Raw genomic sequence first — 18,496 nt, forward strand, 5'->3', positions numbered from 1 at the left:
TCCAGTTATTTTCCCAAGTTTGGAACTTATGACCTCTACTTATCAGCCCTCAGGACCTGCAAAGAGATCAATTCAAAGTATTTTTTTAGGTATCTTTTACCCTGTTTCTAATCTGTTTTTCTGTATTTTTATTAACTAGAGGAATAAAATGACTAAACAAAATTATCCATGAACTGATTCAGGATTGTTTTCCAGATGCTTCTGGAATTATCTTTGAAATGTCATCTATTTATTTTATTCTCCCAAAAACTTCATTTAGAAGTAAAGGTTCTGTGATGGACCTGAAATGGCTACACCACCATTTTAGAGTTATTACTCCAGCACTTTAGATTCTAATGGATCTGTCTGTGGGAACCCCAGGGGAGTCCTGGAGACTATCTTGTACTGAATCAGGAGGACATTTGTGTGCATATGCCAGCACCAGTGCAGCATCAAAGGGTCTTGTAGCTCTTGCCCAGGGGACTTAGAGATTTAGCATGCTGTTTTCCCATTTGGTTTAGCATCTGCTTCCCAAGTGTTCATCAAACTCGTAGTTGTAGTAGCTGCACAACATTTAAAAGAGGGAAAATATAGCCTGACAGTGATCTGTTATTTAGACAAACAACTTGTCTGAGGGACCTCCCCTCCAGGAAACTCAGTCTGCAATTAATCAGATCCTGAGACTGTGTCCTTCTGTCAGTTTGAGTAAGTCCAAATCCTCTCCTTATGTCTGAAAACCTATGTAAGCAAGACATTTTGGCAAAGCAATATGAAAGAAAAAAAGTGAGATTTTTAACTATACCAGTTTCAGTTTCTAAGTGTCTGTTCCACCTACTGGGCACTAATGGATTTATCAAGAGAACATGTCTCCTCCCCTTGGAAAATAATTTTTGTCCCTGGTTGAATTTTGACCTATGTGTTTTGTTAAATTCTTGCCCTAAAGTGAAAATTTAGTTCAAACCCAGAAAAAATATCCATGCAAATATATATAATACATCTCTATAAAGAAAACTTTTAAATAATGCCATCTGAATAATTGAAACAATTAAGGGTAGTCTCTAAGAAATAATGGAATGCACAAGAGGAGCTAAATTGTACAAGGTGGGCAAGGCTACAGGACACCACTAAGATGACATCTCTGTAAAGAAGAATGGAGAGAACATTAGAGACAGTCCCTCAGCTTCTTTAGAAGTAGGACTTAAAGAAGCATGCTCCGAGAGCCTAACATTGTCATCTGAGGTCTTTCTCATTCCTTTCTAAATCTTAGAATTCCTCACTCACCAATACTGATGCACTCCATGGTATGGTTGTTAGTTTCCAACCCTTCTGGGCAATTTTCAAGGCACTTTCCAAGGTGTAAGTAAAGCCCACTTTTACACTTTGTGCAGAAATTTTTGTTGAAACAGGTATCACAGTCAGCTTTGCATTCTGTAAGACAGAAAGGAGAAACACGCCTTAATGATCTTCAGTAAACTGTTGTGGGTGCAGTTCTGTAATCTTCCAACACAAACACATACAACTTTTGTGTCAACTAAAAGGAGGTCATGTTGCCATCCAGGACCACAGAGCAGGTGGGCCAGAGTGACAAGTGTGATGGAAAAAATAATGTACAACAACAATAAAAAGGTAGGAAAAAGATACAGAAAAATGACTTGTAAGGAGAAGAGATTGATTATTTTGGTTAAGATCGTCATAGAATGTTTCTCTGAAAAGGTGACAAATGTGCAGAATCTTGAATTTAAAAAAAAAGGAGCGATACAGACAAGCAAAGGAGTGGGCAAAACGTTTTCCAAGCTGTCAAAACAGTGAGTGTAGCACAATAATGGCAAAAGTGTTGAGGTGGGATAGTCTAAGGCTAGTGAGATTAGTGCAAAGAGTCGTTGAGGAACAGTCATAAGATGTGAGGTAGGAGAGAGAGGCAGGGCTATCTGTGCATCAGGCAGGAGTTGGTGTTTCGTAATTTAAAGTTTTGAAAGATTACTTGGTCTACAATGTTAGGAGTAGACTCTTGGGGTCTGGAGGAGACATGATGTGAGGTTGCTTCCAACATCGATTTGCAACTGATGTTTCAGTTGCTGTAGTGGAATCTTCCTTGAAGCCAAATTAGGTGAATATTCTTTAAGTCACTATATACTTGAATCTTGTGATCTTAATAGGAACTCAGAAGGCATTAATGCTTACAGTAACTTTTCTATAGGTTCAACGAGTACTAACTATTCAGTATTGCTTTAACAATGAAAAACAACATGAAACTTGAGTGTTTTTTGCAAGTGGTGAAAAATTTCCTGCCCTGACAGCTTAATCTAAGTATGGTTTAGACTCATTATCAGGTAAATGTCATTATTTACCTAACATTGACTATTCCGAAAATGCTAGGGGTCATCTTTAATCTGGAAAGTCCCCAAGGATGAGATAAAACATCATTTTGTGCAGACACTTACTTGTACACTTATTTATATCTGGATTTCGAGTTCCATAATATCCACTTGGACATGAAGAGAGACACACTCCAATCTGCTTCATGCCAATTCTTTCCAGAACAAAAAATAGTCTGGGCTTACATGACAAACATCCGTTGTAATCTGAACACGTAGCACAGCCTCCTTGGCAGCCTTGACTAACATTAGGATGCACTGGGGGGACAAATGTGAAAAGACAAAAACAAAAATTAAATCATGGATACACAATTTCAATGTCACTTTCTGGCCAGGATATACATTTTCTCTCAATAGCTTTGAATTTGGTTGTATGAGTTGTGATTTTTCCCTTCTCTTTTCTGTGATCTTTAATACATACAGATAGAGTTTTTAATTTTAAAGTTATTTGAATTTGATCTTTTAAAAACTAAAACATATATTGTCTCCAATTATTTATAAGTCACACACACACACCATGGAACTAGCAGCCAGGCAGATTCGACACTGGGTAATTCTGCGCTCATTCATTGAAATCAATACATATTAGTTTGATTTTTTTCATTTATGTGGTGGATGATAGGCACATGTCTCCATGTCTCTAATTTCTTCAGTAATGATGACACCATAGACTGCGGCTTAACTCCAGTTAAGAACACTATGTTCTAGGATATCTTTTTCAACTATGGTCTACTATAAAACACAATTTTGCTCTTTGATCCAATACAAATTGATTCTGAAACTACATAGTTATTCACATATACCCATATTGCTTCCCTGAAGTATTTCTTCTCGAGTTCAAATTGACATAGTGATGAAAATATGACATTTATCTAACCAGTATATCCACGTGGATCATATGTGAGCATATATAATAATTCACATTTAACATTTTACCTTTTAGGAGAGAATTGTTATAGTTTTTGTGCCCTCATTTTCACTTACTGTAGTGAGATGTCTACTTGGTGAGGATGCAACCGGTCCACTCTATGGACTATTCTTATACAAATTCCTGAGAAGGCCAAGGTTTCCAAGAGTCATGGATGTATATAGGGGGATGTTGAGACTCTTCATCAGAAGTATGAACAAATTTAAACAGATATTTGGAACATTTATGTTTACTTGAGATCTTTGCAACTCTAAAATTTCTTATGATTATTAACCAATCATCAACACCTATGTGTGAACTGGTAGAAAATTGCTAAGGTACAACTCTCATGATGTTGGTGTTTGGGATGATTTCCTATCTTAATGTAGTCTCTAATCAAAAACAACATTAATAGCTTGGTTATTCTTTCAGGCATCCATAAGGGAAGAAATATTGATCCTTATGAGAAGCAAAAGTTGATGCACAGGAGTGTAAAGGCATCCCAGTGGATTTCTGACCTCTTTTGTGGGTGGTGAAAGGGATAGGGTGTGATGGAGATTGCTATTATTAAAGCTTTCTTCACAATAAATTTTGGCTATTGGTAAGTTCTTTACTACAAAAACAAAACCCTCTAGACTTAGCTAGAGGGGCGCCCATAAGCTGAAACAGCCTTACCACAGGGGTTCATGGGGTAGCTACAGAGAGGTCATTGGGTTGACCAGCATCCTTTGCCTAGAGGAAACCACCCCTGGATCAGCCACAAGAACCACAAACAGCTCATTCTCATTCCAAGACATTTTGTAAATAAACTGAGGAAATGTGTGGGGGAAGGGAATTTTGCTTTTCCGGTCCATGCTCCTCTGTTGGGTGGGGTGATCATGTAAAGTGGCACAGCAGGTTTAGACATTATAGGGCCTGGGGGACTTGTAAGGGAAAACTGCTTTCCAAGTTACAGGGTCATTTTTTTAAGCTAGTAAGTCAGCATTGGAGACTTACAGGAAATGTGTGCGAGTTTTACGCAGAGAAAGACACTAGAAAGAAAAGGGACGAAGACAGCTCCATGTGTTGTTCAGACTCTGACTTACCCAAATGAAGAAATGAGAGTTGAAGGTAAAAATGTGTAAAACATTGTCATAAGAGCTGCCCAAGGAAAAGCAGACCTCAATTTGAAATAAAATCACTCCAAGCTCAGAACATTAAGTAACTCTGGGTTTAAATGAAGATGGATTGGCTTGGTCTAAGCCAAACTCCTCCTATCCTCTGAAGGGCAGTTGCTTGAAGGAAATGCACAACTATAATTTTAAGCACCTGACACTCTTGTTAATATGATATAAGTTTAGCTAGGTCAGATGTGAAAATATATAAACATAATTCATATGTTTAAAGCCTCAAAAACCAATATATCTTCAATAAATATATTTTTTAAATTTCACCAAAATGTGGGTATTAGATGTCTAGAAACTTCTCTGGCTCAGAATTCTGTATGTGTCCCATGCATAATTGGTAACAGTTTCCACCAAAATTACGAAATATGCTATAGTACATTACTCAACTCCCTCTTTAAAATTTTTACTGATTAACTGTAGCCCAGTCAATTCACACATCGTGCTACAAACATTCTTTTTGCTTGTTGTTGTTTTTTTTTTTCATATTTTATCTTTATAGTCAAAAGTTTTTGACAAAATAGACTTATGGAAAAGCAAAGAAGATATAATTGTCTAAGCTGGGAATTATTTATAAACAGATAAATTCCTCTTTATCTGTTTTTCATAAGGGAATTTGTATGTGGGCATGTACAAATGATGACAAAGTTAATTTCTTCAGAAAGGTGTAAGTACTATGCAGTGGGAAGTGAGAAAAATTGAGATGCTGAATTTCATGTTCTAGGATTCTAGATTTTTTTGCAGCTGAATAGCATAATGATTGCTTTCTTGAATGATGTAAAGGATCACTCAGATTATACAGTCAGAGTTATACAACTAGATGCAAATTTCCCAGATTTCATTTTAAGACAAGAACTTTTACTTTTTATATGGAAACCACAGAAAACTTTGGTCTGGGCTGACTGTAACAATCCATTATGCCTTAAGGACTTATGATACCAAAATAAAAAATGGAATTCTACTTTGTCACACTTTTTTTCCTGGATTCTAACAATAACTTCATTTTGTATTTCTGAATCACTTTTTTCAAATAATATTTTTGTTCTCTTATAAATGATGGAGGTAGTTATAGGGAAGAGTCACAGTATAGCTAACATTGGAATTTTATCTTAGAAAATCAATTGAAGGTATCAGTTTGTACGTGTTCACAGCAAACAATAGGAGGGGACACCCATATCAAGGAGACTGACATCAATTAGATGCAGATTGCGCAGAAGTAGTGGCTAACAAAGATGTGTGAAATGGCAAGAGACTGTAAACAAAAGGTAGATGAAATTTTTCCTTGGGGTGAACCAAAGAAATTATTCTGTAGATCAAAGGGATTTCAGTGTGATGAATGACATGCTCACAATTGTATTATAAAGGTAATTTCCTTGGCAGGATGGCAGACATAGAACATAGGAGAAGACTCATAAATGGTAAAGGGAAAAGTCTGGTGATAGCTTAAAAAATAATACATGAGAAGCAGATGCATATTCCAGGGATATTTAGGAGGTAGAGTCAATCAAATATGATAATCAACTGACTATGACTGACTATGACTATGAAAGAGGCGTATTTCTAATCCAGCTAACAAATAGAAGGAAACACACAACTATAATTTTAAGCACCTGACACTTTTGTTACTATGATATAACTTTAGCTAGGACAGATGTGAAAATAAAAACACAGTCAACTGGTTCAACTGGGGAGTGGGCTGAGGGTAGGGGGAAACTATAGTTGGAAGATTGGGGAAAGGTAGATAGAATAAAAAAGTCTAAAATATAATCATATTTTGGGATAACTCACTTTGCAGATTTTATGAAATAAACAGAAAGTGATGTTTAATAAAGGTTAATATTGGGATGGTTGTAAGTTAGGTGCATGTGAATCTGATGGTAGCTATTTACCACCAAAGGAAAGCACAGTTCAAATTAAGAGACATTTGGTAAAAGAGAAAAAAAAAAATCAGTTGATTTTAATAATACTTTGCACTTTCTATACCATGTTTGCTTTCAAAAGATGCATCTCATAAAAAGTTAAATTAAGCATACTAACTGGTATTTGTTAAGGAGACAAGCTATCACAATAATTTATTTTGAAATCACAAACTAGGACTCAAAGAAAGGACTGTAAAATAGTGAGTTTATATCAAAGTTTAGAACCAAGATCTTTGCTCTCTGATACCAATTTCTTTATAAACACACACACATATATGTATACATATATATGAACTTTAGGTGTGTAATATGAGTGGGTGAGTAAAAAAAGTGCAGAATTTATGGAAACTAAATTGGGAACTTCTGATTCCAAATATGTCAACTTTTAATATTTATTTAGATATATTTTACATCATTGTTCTTTTTTTAAAAAATTTATTTATTTACTTATACAAGCACTGCATACAGTCAGAAGCTCAGGAGGGTGAGAGAGTTGCAGAACAAGCAGAGTTATGAAATACACTGCTGAAGGGAGCAGCAGGCGCGGCAGGAGAGGTCTGCGTGCCATGTGGGACCATAGTCGGTGGCCTGGGATCGAACCGGTGCTGCAGAGGCTGCGGACAGCTTCACAGCCCAGCGTTCAACTGCTGCGCCATTGGGAAGGCCCCGTTGTTCATTTTTGTACAATGTTTGATTTCTCAAAAAAAAAAAAAAAGGTGTCAACGGCATGGCGAAATTAGTATGTCTTTCCCTAAAACTAGTAAAGAGGAAAGTATTTTTTCTTTCTTGACTTGTACATGAAGATTTAGTATAACAATTTATATTAATGCAAAATTTAAACCAAATTTCAATTTCTGTACTGTCAGTGATCCCTAAGTGAGTTCAGATTTGCTAACAAGACAAGCTTTCCTGCTCATTCTCTACTTGGTAATCTTAAGGTGCATAAATGAGGCAATGGCTCATAAGAGCTCTTTGAAAGTTAACTCAAGTTTTTTTTTTTTTTCTCCTTTGTTAAAACATCCAGGTCATAGAGTTTTAAACAGTACTCAAGCATTTGGCAAATGCATGATCTTTGACTAGTTTTGTTCAATGCTTATGACATACCAAACCTATTTCAGCATTGGAAACTGAGCCCTCTTTCTCAGAAGTCCAAGCTACAAGGATTTGCCTGACTTTACTCCTTTTCTAAAACACAAATGCAGATATACAAACATCTATTGTAAATTGCTATGTGGAAGATGTCCATGATTGCATGCTGCCAATTACCTTTGATGGACATTTATTTATTTGTGGCTAGAGTACTGCTAGAAGTACAAAATTGAATAGACTTCAGTTTTATAAAACAGGTTTGACTATGTTCAAAGGAAGTGTTAAATACATGGAAGTGATGTATTGATTTTATAATTCAGATAACAAAAAAATTAATAAAATTCACAAATTTGATAAAAGTATTTTAACCAGCAAACTTTACACATGTTCTCCCTAATGCATTCTTCTATTCACAATATTCACTGCCTGCTCTTTTCTATGGTGTGAACTTAAGAGACAGGTAAAGGAGAAAAATCTAGTGAATTCTATAATAAAAGTTATTTTTACATATGCCCTTTTTTCCACGTTCCCTTCTTTTATAGGGACACTCACATTGACTGGAAGCTTCTCGAAAATAGGATTCTGGTTGGTCTTAATTAATTTTTTCATTATTTTCTTGATAATTCAATTTACTGAATAGTTTCTCAAAAAAAAGTTTTTGATTATTGAATGAAGGCAATAAATATAAAATGTAAACTATGTTTTAAAAAACAGTAATTATTTTTAAGTGGGATGTGCCTATAAACCTCTGGCACAGAAATTAAGTTTTAAATCATACATATTTTGAGAAAGTTTAATAATAAAATAGATGACTTAAAACAACAAGAGCTTTTTTATGTGCTATCTACATCAATAATTCATTCATGTAGAGAGAAAGTAAATGTTCTTGTTTAAGACAGCACATTTCTATCATATCTTCAGTCTTGATAGTTACGGAATCATATATAAGTTTAGAGTAGTGTGATATTCACAAAAAGACATGTTTCATGGTTTCTCTGGAATGGTTGGCAATATACGCTTAAATATCTAATGCTAAAAGTTTGAATCACTTGGCAATCTCTTTCAAATTCCCTTGAATCAACTCAAGAAAATATTGACAGCAAATGCTTCTTATTCGTTCACAACTTAAAATTTTTAAAACAGAATTGACAATGACTACATGAACTACCATTTGAACAATCCGAAGGTGTTAGGTGTAGATAACAAAATACATACAGAAACTATTTTGAATGAATAAAATTACTTACTGGCATATAAAACTCCTTTACAGTCTCACATGATGTTATCTGGAGGTCTATTCATATTCCTTCATGATTATTTTGACTAATAATTTGTTGAAAGAGCCATTTATATACAAATGTATATAGATTTTGCTTTTTTAAAATACTATTTATCATTTGATAGTTTCATAAATCAATGTTTTTGCCATTACATTAATTAAAATTTGCCAATGTATTTAAAAATGCATAAATACACTTGTGTGCCCACATGCATATGTGTATAAATATACATATATAGACACATGATAACATATTCTGTTTGGCCTTTTATCAAAGTCAATAGCACACACATTAATTGACTTACAGCAGTGAGGATAATAGAGTGTTGTATCTTTGGTCTCAGTGAATCAACCTTGAGTAATCTGAAAGTATGTTCCCATACCAATGGGTTCACCAAATTCCTAACTGTCTCAGAAAGGAATGTGTTCGCCAGCTGCTGAACACAGCCCAGTCAAGGCTCCACCATTATTATGTGGAGAAACATACTGTTTTTAATGGAAACTATTTCTTTGAGAACTTGGAAAAATCTTTCTTTTTCTGTTACTGAATAATAATTTCCTGAAGGGAGTCTAATATTTATATTCTATAAATACTTTGAAATAAAACCACAGTAATAAAACAGACCTAACATTAAGTAGCAATTAGCTAGACTTTCCACTAAAATCAAGCCAGCTCGAAATATTAAGAAAATGGCTAGCAAATGATGGCAGATGTAGGAATTCTAAAATCTAAGATATGATGACTATTGTAGACAGATGCCAACTTGATGGCCAAGGGCTGTGCTTTGCCTATCCAGAGGCTACAGAATCAGGACCAGAAATGAGAGCTAGACAAAAACTGGGTTCCATAGTAGAAGAATGAGGGAGACTGTGATCATTTCTCAACATCAATTTCTAAGACCTCACTCTATGCCCAGTACTACCCATTGCACAGAAAATGCAGCAGTGAACAAGACATCCAGTTCCTGACTTTGTGACTTTAATCTGTTAATAAGCAAGTAAACATAGAATTAAATGATTAAAAGTTGTGATAAGTGTTGTGAAGGAAACAAACAGGTGGTTGAGACAGGCTAACTCTGGGGAGCCCCTTTAAACACAGAGGTCAGGGTAGGCCCCTTATGAACAAGAAGACTTGAGACCTGGAGAATGAGGAAGAATCAGCCATAAAAATCAGAGGGAGAGTATTCCAGGTGGAGCATTTGCAGTGCAAAGATTGTTAGAAAGAACGGGGCCTGAGAAGCAGCTCACAGCAAACCAATGAGGCTGCAACACTGTGAGTGGCACTAGATGAGGTAGAGCCAGGCCCTCTGGACTTTTGAGGACTAACGTAAATAGCAGAGAAGATAGGTCAAGTGTATTTAGGCTCTGCATTGCTAAGTAAATATCAGAAGGAAAGAATAGAACACATTTTACCTGATAGTTATTTACTTTTTCTTAATTTGGGGGGTCATGGAGTAGATCCAGCATTTGGTTGTCCATGAAAAAAATGTTCTCTTGTTAATTTTTAATATTAAGAGAGACTTTTAATTAACTACAACTTGGGAGTTTACATTCAAGTTGAGTTTACATTCAAGACTGTGCATCCATCTACATGTTCTTTGCTCCTGGGAACATTTCATTTGTCCTTTGTTCCTCCCATCTCCTTCTAGCAGTAATTTTAGTTTTCCTTGGGGTTTTAAATTTTCATTCTCATTTACTAGAGTGTACATGGGGCAGTGGTGGTGAGGAGAAACAGGCAAGTTATGAAATATATAAGAGGTCATAAGAACAAATAAAGAAAAAGTTTTGCAATCTTGCATATAATCTTTGTTGTATCATTCTGAATTCTTGCCATTTGCATATTGACGGTCTAATTTAGGGCAGCTATACAATCTTTTTCACTTCTAATGCTATCTTCCCTTCAGAATCTCAATTATTATGCTTTTTTTCATTAAATAAATTAAGAACCTGTAGGCTAATTCCAAAGTTCATCTTTCAAAAATAATGAAAACCTTATTAGTTTTCCTGTGAGCTGCTAAACAGATAACAGCAGTTGATTCTGCTGCCGAAAATGCAACAAAAAGCAGTTGTAGAACCACAAATAAGTTGCTTTTTCCTAATCACAAATAAAAAATCTATCGTAAAGTTGATGCACTCAGCTATGAGTGTAAAATTAAGATACTCATTTTGCTAAGCTTTTGCTAAGGACGGGAAAGCTTCCCCTTTTCCAAGTGGCCATGTTCCCAAATGGAGGTGAAGAGAGGACAAGAGGGTGTGGATGGGGGTAACGAAGACCCAGATTCCATAGAGAGCCAGGATCTGTTGATGAGTTAGTGGGTGGTAATAACAGCATTTTTCATGAGACAGATCCAACAGTGTTCATCCAACAGTGGGAATCATTATGTGTGCTGGTCTGGCTGAGAGAGTTACCCCCCTCCACTTTTTTTTAGGAGAGAACTAATTAGAATCAACATAAACAGAAAATGTGATAGTTTAATGGTAATGAATCTACATGGGTGTGATTCCATAACTACTAACTTCGCATTCTTGAGTGAAACAAACTTCAGTTTGTGCTAAAAACAAACTCTACTTTGTTATATTATGAACAAACTTGGATCTTCTTGCCACATAGCATACGAAAGTAGCATATCTGCTGGCTGAAGCCTTAGCATAAGCAAACAGCAGGCGAGGGACTTGTGGTATTTTAACAGGCACAAGAAGATGTGCAAATAGTGGGTATACCATTAAATAAATGAAGCTTTATATATCATGCCTAAAATCTTGAGCCGAGAAAATACATTGATTTTTCTCCTAGATTCACAAAAATTGCTGACAGAACAGAAAGTGTTGACATGCACCTTTCGGAGCAGGACATATTTTTGTACTATGTGCCCAGCTTGCTGTATTACTACCTCTTTCAGAAAGGGGCCCTGAGAAGCACAGGGAGTGGGTGGTGGAGAACTAGTCTGGACTCACACTGAATTCTGATATTTCCTAGCCTAATCATCAACACCTATCTTCATCCAGCTATTCATTTAAAGAAGTTATCCAACATTCAGGCACTGGGCTACTTAGTGAGAATTCAAAGACAAATAAAACCAATAATGTGTGTCATGGAATTCACATTCTGATTATTTACTTAGACAAAACATTGTTTAACATCTTTAAGTCTGAATTTCCTGATCTTTAACATGTGAATCCCTTCTTGATAGATACCGGAGTGGGGCTGGGGGTGGAGTTAAGTCGATGAATATATAAGCACTTAGCATACTTCTAGGCACTCATTAAAAAATCAGGTGTGGGGCTTCTCTGGTAGCACAAGGGTTAAGCATCAGCACTATGAAGCTATCTGTAGCCACTGCAGCACAAGTCGATCCCCAGGCAGGGAGGTGACCCACATGGCTCAGTATACCTCTCCTGTCTCCCTGGCTGCTCCCCTCAGCAGTGTATTTCAGTCAGTCTTCCTGTTCTGCTCCCCACTCTGTCTCTGGTGAATCCTCTCACTCTCTGCGACTCTGGCCTGCACCCCAGTTCTTGTACATATAAATAAATATCAACTTAAAAAAAAATCAGGTGTATGACATTTTGTGTTCAGATCCCAAAGTAGAGATAGATGATAGCGCGAGGGAGAAAAGCAGGTAAAATGAGTATTTTGAGAACTTGAGGACTTGGACTTGTCTTTCTATCCCTTTGTATTCCAAACACATAGCCAGGACTTAGTATATTAACAGGTACATAAAATAGACTCCTTCATTTTATAAAACACACACACCTCACTTAAAAAACAAAACAAAAACCCCTGACACTTAATGGAGTTTTGATGCTTTGATTTGGATCACTTATTAGTGGCACTCTTGAAGATTTTTTTGGTTTGACTGAAAATTAAAATTTATAGAAAGAAGTATAGGAGAGAACAAATTAAGACAAAATCTAAGTGTCTGAAACTGGTGAGCGTCAATAGCAGCTAAGAAGTTTTTGTGGAAGATAACAAGGAAACATGTTTTTGAATGATGATGGAGTTTTAGGAAAAGTTGTTCATGCATTATTTGAGCTCAGGAGATAAAGTTGGGGGAGAGTACTTCCAACCAAACAGTTCAACCATTGCACCTGAGTATGCATGAGTTTAGGTATGGAATTTAATTACTTCCAAAGTCAAGTTCAGCTAAAATACTGGAGCTGGGCCTCCCTGGTGGCACAGAGGGTTAAGCGCCTCACTGTGAAGTTGCCCACAGCCTCTGCAGTGCGGATTTGATCCCGGCCGGCCAGCGAGAATCCCACATGGCGCAGCAGACGTCTCCTGTCATGCCCGCTGCTCCCCTCAGCGGTGTATTTCTGTTATCTGCCTGTTCTGCTCCCTGCTCTGCCTCTGGTGAATCCTCTCACCCTTCCATGCCTCTGGCCTGTACCCCAACTCTTGTATAAAAAATAAATAAATCTCTAAAAAAAATACTGGAGCTAAGCATAATTTCTTATAGCATCAATACCCCCTTACACTTTCCTGTATTTGGGATCATTCCCTTTTGTTCAGTTTTGAGTTAGTAGTCATTGTGGAGATGGGTCCTGGAAAGTTACTCATGAAAATTGTCCAGTAGGAGCAGAGAAAGACAGCTGACATTTATTCTTCTGATTTTCCATCCTCCCCACTGACAAAAACAGATGTTCCTAGGAACAACTATGAATGATTGCTCCATGTTGAGACTACAGAGCCCAAATTTTTTATTACAAAAAGAGATCCGATATGGCTCATTTTCTGTCACCCCAAATAGGTAGGTTGCTTTAGATGTTCTCTCATGAGAAGGCTCACTGATCAATTTTAATTTGTGCATACTCTCAGGATCCTAATTCATTACCCCATATCTAGCAGAAATAATGCCCTGTCAGTGAAATAACAAAATGGGAAAGTTGTTTTTCTTAATCATGTTGTAAAATATCAGTCTCTATTTTTAATTTCTTTTAGCTTTTAAGACCATTAGGGGAGCTACAGACTGAGAATTTTATCCTTAGATTTGAAAATAGGTGTGTTCAGCCTTTAAAATAGCTTATTTAGGGTCCTCTGCTCCCTTCAAATCTAAGGATAAAATTCTCAGTCTGTAGCTCCCCTAATGGTCTTAAAAGCTAAAAGAAATTAAAAATAGAGACTGACATTTTACAACATGATTAAGAAAAACAACTTTCCCATTTTGTTATTTCACTGACAGGGCATTATTTCTGCTAGATATGGGGTAATGAATTAGGATCCTGAGAGTATGCACAAATTAAAATTGATCAGTGAGCCTTCTCATGAGAGAGCATCTAAAGCAACACTGGTGGTACAAGGTGGTGCACAGCACTATCAAACTATGGCCAGCCACAGCAACATGAGTTCAATCCCTGACTAGGGAGTTAACTCACATGGCGCAGCAGACCTCTCCTGTCTCGCCCTCTGCTCCCTTCAGCAGTGTATTTCAGTAGATCTGCCTGTTCTGCTCCCCACTCTGTCTCTGGTGAATCCCATCAGCCCCTACACCTCTGGCCTACACCCCAGTTCTTTTATGTATAAATAAGTCTTTTTAAAAAATAGTTTATTTAGGGCCTCCCTGGTGTCGCAGCGGTTGAGTGCTGGGTTGCGAAGCTGCCCACAGCCTCTGCAGCGCCAGTTCAATCCCCAGCCGCTGGGCGAGGGTCCCACATGGTGTGCAGACCTCTCCTGCCACCCACTGCTCCCCTCAGCAGTGTACTTTGTCAGTCTGCCTATTCTACTCTCCGCTCTGGCTCTGGTGAATTCTCGCACCTTCCCGTGCCTCTGACTATACCCAGTGCTTGTATGTATAAATAAATAAATAAATAAATAAATAAATCTTTAAAAAAAAATAGCTTATTTAGCAACTTTTCCCTCAGTAGTAACTCTTCTTCCCGTCCTGGAGGGGCTCCTACATGAGTATACAAACAGAAACAGACCTTAATGATCTATAAATTTACCTTCTTAGCTATCTGGTCCCCTGATTTACATGCCTTTCTGGTCAAACCTGAAGAAAAAATTATACTAATAGTAGGAACTTCACAGTAGTTACATGGAGACTGTGGCAAAGAAGGGAAGGCCATGAACTTGTAATCAAACAAAACAAATATCTCCCCAGAAGAAATTTAAGACTGGGTTCTGCCACTTACTTGCTTTGTGATGCATAAACATGTTTTTTTTGCAACTTTGAGTTTTGTCTGTAAAGTGACAAAACTGTTCTGCCCATTTTGCAAGGGCAGTGAAAAGATCAAGTAAGAGAATGATGAGACATCTTATAAACCATAAAAAATTATATAGCTATGCTGTTCTTAATAATGACAGTTTATCAACCATCACCAGAAATAGAATGAGAAAAGTAACAACTACATTTAATGAGGATATGTGTAAAAGGTGTGATTTTTTTAAATTGAGCCCTATCATCATGATAGATTAGAGAAACCTGGGATCTCAAGGAATTAAAAAAAACAGTGATTGGGCCTCCCTGGTGGTGCAGGCGGTTGAGCGCAGCGCTATGAAGCTGCGTGCAGCTTCTGCAGTGCCGGTTTGATCCCCACTGGCCTCAGAGCAACCCACATGGTGCAGCAGACCTCTCCTGTCTCGCCCGCTGCTCCCCCAGCAGTGTATTTTGTCAGTCTGCCTGTTCTGTTCCCCACTCTGTTTCTGGTGGATCCTCTCACCCTCCCGTGCATCTGGACTGTACCCCGACTCTTGTATAAAATAAAATAAATCTTAAAAAATAAAATAAAATAAAATAAACTTTTAAAAAACCAGTGATTGAAAATAAATTTTCAGCCAATAAATAGATAATTCTCTTTGAAAAGACCATTCATTAAACAAGTAAGAAATCAGATTGCAGAAGATCCACAGAGCACTTCTCTGCAATGTCAGACCTGGGAACCATGTGTGAGTGGCGTTTGGTGTTAGACACAGCCACAGGGGTTGTTTTCTTGGCTCTACTGCTAAGAGACTTCACTCAAGTCCATTATGTCTCTGGCCTCTCTTCCTCTTCGGTAATGAGGGGATTATGCTGCATACATCATTTCCAAAAATGTTGTTACTTATCAAAACATGGTGTACACCTGATCCACAAGTACTCTTTTTCCTGTGTTTTCTATTTCAGTAAATGGCAGCCATTGCTAAAGCCAGAAATACAAAACCATGTCCAATCACCTTTTCCTCTGGTTTCTGCCTCTTTAAATAAGAGTTCACAATCTTTCCATTTCCTACCACCAGTTCTGCTACCATTCAGCAATTAGTGATCTTTTAAGAACAATAGTTATGATCTTATCAGTCTCCTGTTTTAAAAACAGTTTAAACTCTTCTAATTGCACTTTCCAAGTAACCACTTCTTTCAATTAACCTGGTATACTCTCTTGGACTCAACTTTTCCTCCAATGAGGTAATAGAAGTTTCATGTCAGAGGCAGAGAGCAGGCTCTTGCACTGAAGCTTCCTCTGGCATTTCCCTTTCACTAGCTTAATGAAAAGCAGAGTGTTCATGAGAAAGCTGTGTATCAGGACAGAAGAGCTGGTATACACTTAGCTCTACCATTTCTGCCTCTGTCATTTTGGGTCTTAATTTTTCCTTAATTGTTTTGTTCCTCAAATTCTTTACTTACAAAATGGTTAATAATATAGCATGAGATTGTTGTGAGGGTTGTTACAAGAGATAACACATATACAAATACTTGACTTTCTTTACCCAAAATCCTTCACAAGTTAGTCACAATATACAGAAAAGAACTGAATCAAGTTAATCATAAGACTACATTTTGGCTATTTTCTTCATTAAAGCTATCAATTGGGACCTCCCTGGTGACAGAAGGGGTTAAGCACAGCACTGTGAAGCTATCCACAGCCTCTGCAGCACTGGATTGATCCCAGGCAGGCCAGGGAGCTACTCATATGGCGCAGCAGACCTCTCTTGACTCACCTCCTGCTCCCCTCAGCAGTGTATTTCAGTCAGTCTGCCGGTTCTGTTCCCCACTCTGTCTCTGATGAATCTTTTCACCCTCCCCCCAGCACCTCTGGCCTATACCCCAGTTCTTGTATGCATAAATAAATAAATCTTTTTTAAAAATAAAAAATAAATAAAGCTATCAATTGATGTTAGGAAAGATCAACAAACTTATGTAAAAATCCAAATAACTTGTTGATATGTGTTTGCCAAACTGATGCTTTAAGTAGATTGGATTGTATGTTCCATGTACTAGTTAAGGGGTTACCATAAAAGGTATGAGAAATGCCTCCCAGATATGGACAAAAATGCACTATTTTTAAACATACAATATTTTAATGTTTGTTTGGTAAAAGTAATTCCAGTTAATGAACTAGTATGAAAGTTCAATACAGATATTAGCCAATGTGCCAAAAATGGAAATTCACTCAGCCAAACTATGCCATTCTGTTATAAACTTTACCTAACAATGCCAACTACGTTTATAGAGTACATAGCATACTTCCTATGATTGTCACAAACGTCATGCCAAATGATGACTCCTATTCCTCAGTCATAAATTTTCAGAAAAGGAAATGCTTGGGAGGCCTAATAAATTCCAGTGTTTTTAGTTGATCTTCCTTCCACCTTCCTGCTTCAACCCCACATGATGTCTACTATCTTTGTTTTTCAGAGAAAAATATGGGTGTGCATTAAGCTCATTTGTAAACTATCTAATTGATTTTAATCCTATTTAAACAAGTTTTAAAAAGAAATGTTACACAGTTTACAAAGAGAACATAACAGTTCTAATTTATGTTAAGCTGTAACTGTTTGATTTTGGCTTTATATTTTCTTTCCTTAGCCACTATGACATACTACAAATGTAGTTTCTTATGTGTTTTGCTCACTTTTTGTAAACCCAATTCATACATCTAGTTCAATAAATAGTTATTAAATTAATACCTCCAGTCATGTTGTTTTAATTAAGGTTAAGTTTAATTGCAACATTTCCCATACTTTTTTCTCAACAGAACTTCATTTTCTCTTGTTAGCTTTTGAAAAAAAAAATGGTCTAAAAAACCTCAATGAAAATACAAAAAAAAAAAAAATCATGCTTCTGAATTCAAGTTCTAATTCCACATTCTTGAAATTTTGACAGACAACTATCTGAGCTTAGAGCATGCTACCAGAAGGAAAAACCTTTGATCTTTCTGTTGGAAGGACCTAAGATCTTTCTCCTGCTTTCAGATAAATGAAAGGTTATGAGTCCCACTTTATAGTGGATGCAAATGACTCTCAGACTAATTGACTTGTATAAATACATCATAGAGTACTAATTAGAAGTCATCGACTTGACCTCTAATGTTGGATTCTCTATAGTCAAAACTGAAGAAGCTCTAGATCCTAAAGAAGACATTTAGAAAGATGTCATTCTCCTCTAATAAGCTTTATGATGGTTCCATCTTATCTCCCTTAAATCTCTGTTTCTTATTTTCTTGGCTAAATCTTGAACAAATACAGGATTCAAGTGGGATTCAGTTGGAGATTCAACAGTGAATGATTGTCATTATATGTCTGAAGTAATGCAAGGGGAGTTAAATCCCATTGTAGATATTTTAACATTATTTACATAGCGGCTTCTTTCTAAAATGTTTTTGCATGGGGGTGTGAGGGTGTGGGGCCCAAATGTAAAGTTAAAACAAAATCCTACTCCTGTAGACAAGAAAAAACTGCAGATACTAATGAAAAATCTTAGATTGCAACATCAATAAATAAACTGAATTAACATGATAACTTTTTATATTTTAAGTAGGTTTTAGTCATCCAGAGGAATGTAGGAAAACATAGCTAGCTTAAAGAATGTACACCT

General features: G+C 36.7%; 1 protein-coding gene across 1 annotated transcript in view; it reads right to left on the bottom strand.

Moving 5' to 3' along the window:
• RSPO3 (R-spondin 3) overlaps positions 1–18,496 on the bottom strand; it is a 77,420-nt gene that overhangs the window by 43,796 nt on the left and 15,128 nt on the right. Inside the window, exons 2-3 of the mRNA XM_084228194.1 lie at positions 2,421–2,612; positions 1,261–1,407 (exon numbers count right to left, since the gene is read on the bottom strand). Of these exons, the coding sequence (XP_084084320.1) occupies positions 1,261–1,407; positions 2,421–2,612 (339 nt within the window). The remainder of the gene's footprint in view (positions 1–1,260; positions 1,408–2,420; positions 2,613–18,496) is intronic.

This window comes from Talpa europaea, assembly GCF_964194135.1.
Source record: "Talpa europaea genome assembly, chromosome: 2".
Classification (NCBI taxonomy): Eukaryota; Metazoa; Chordata; class Mammalia; order Eulipotyphla; family Talpidae; genus Talpa; species Talpa europaea.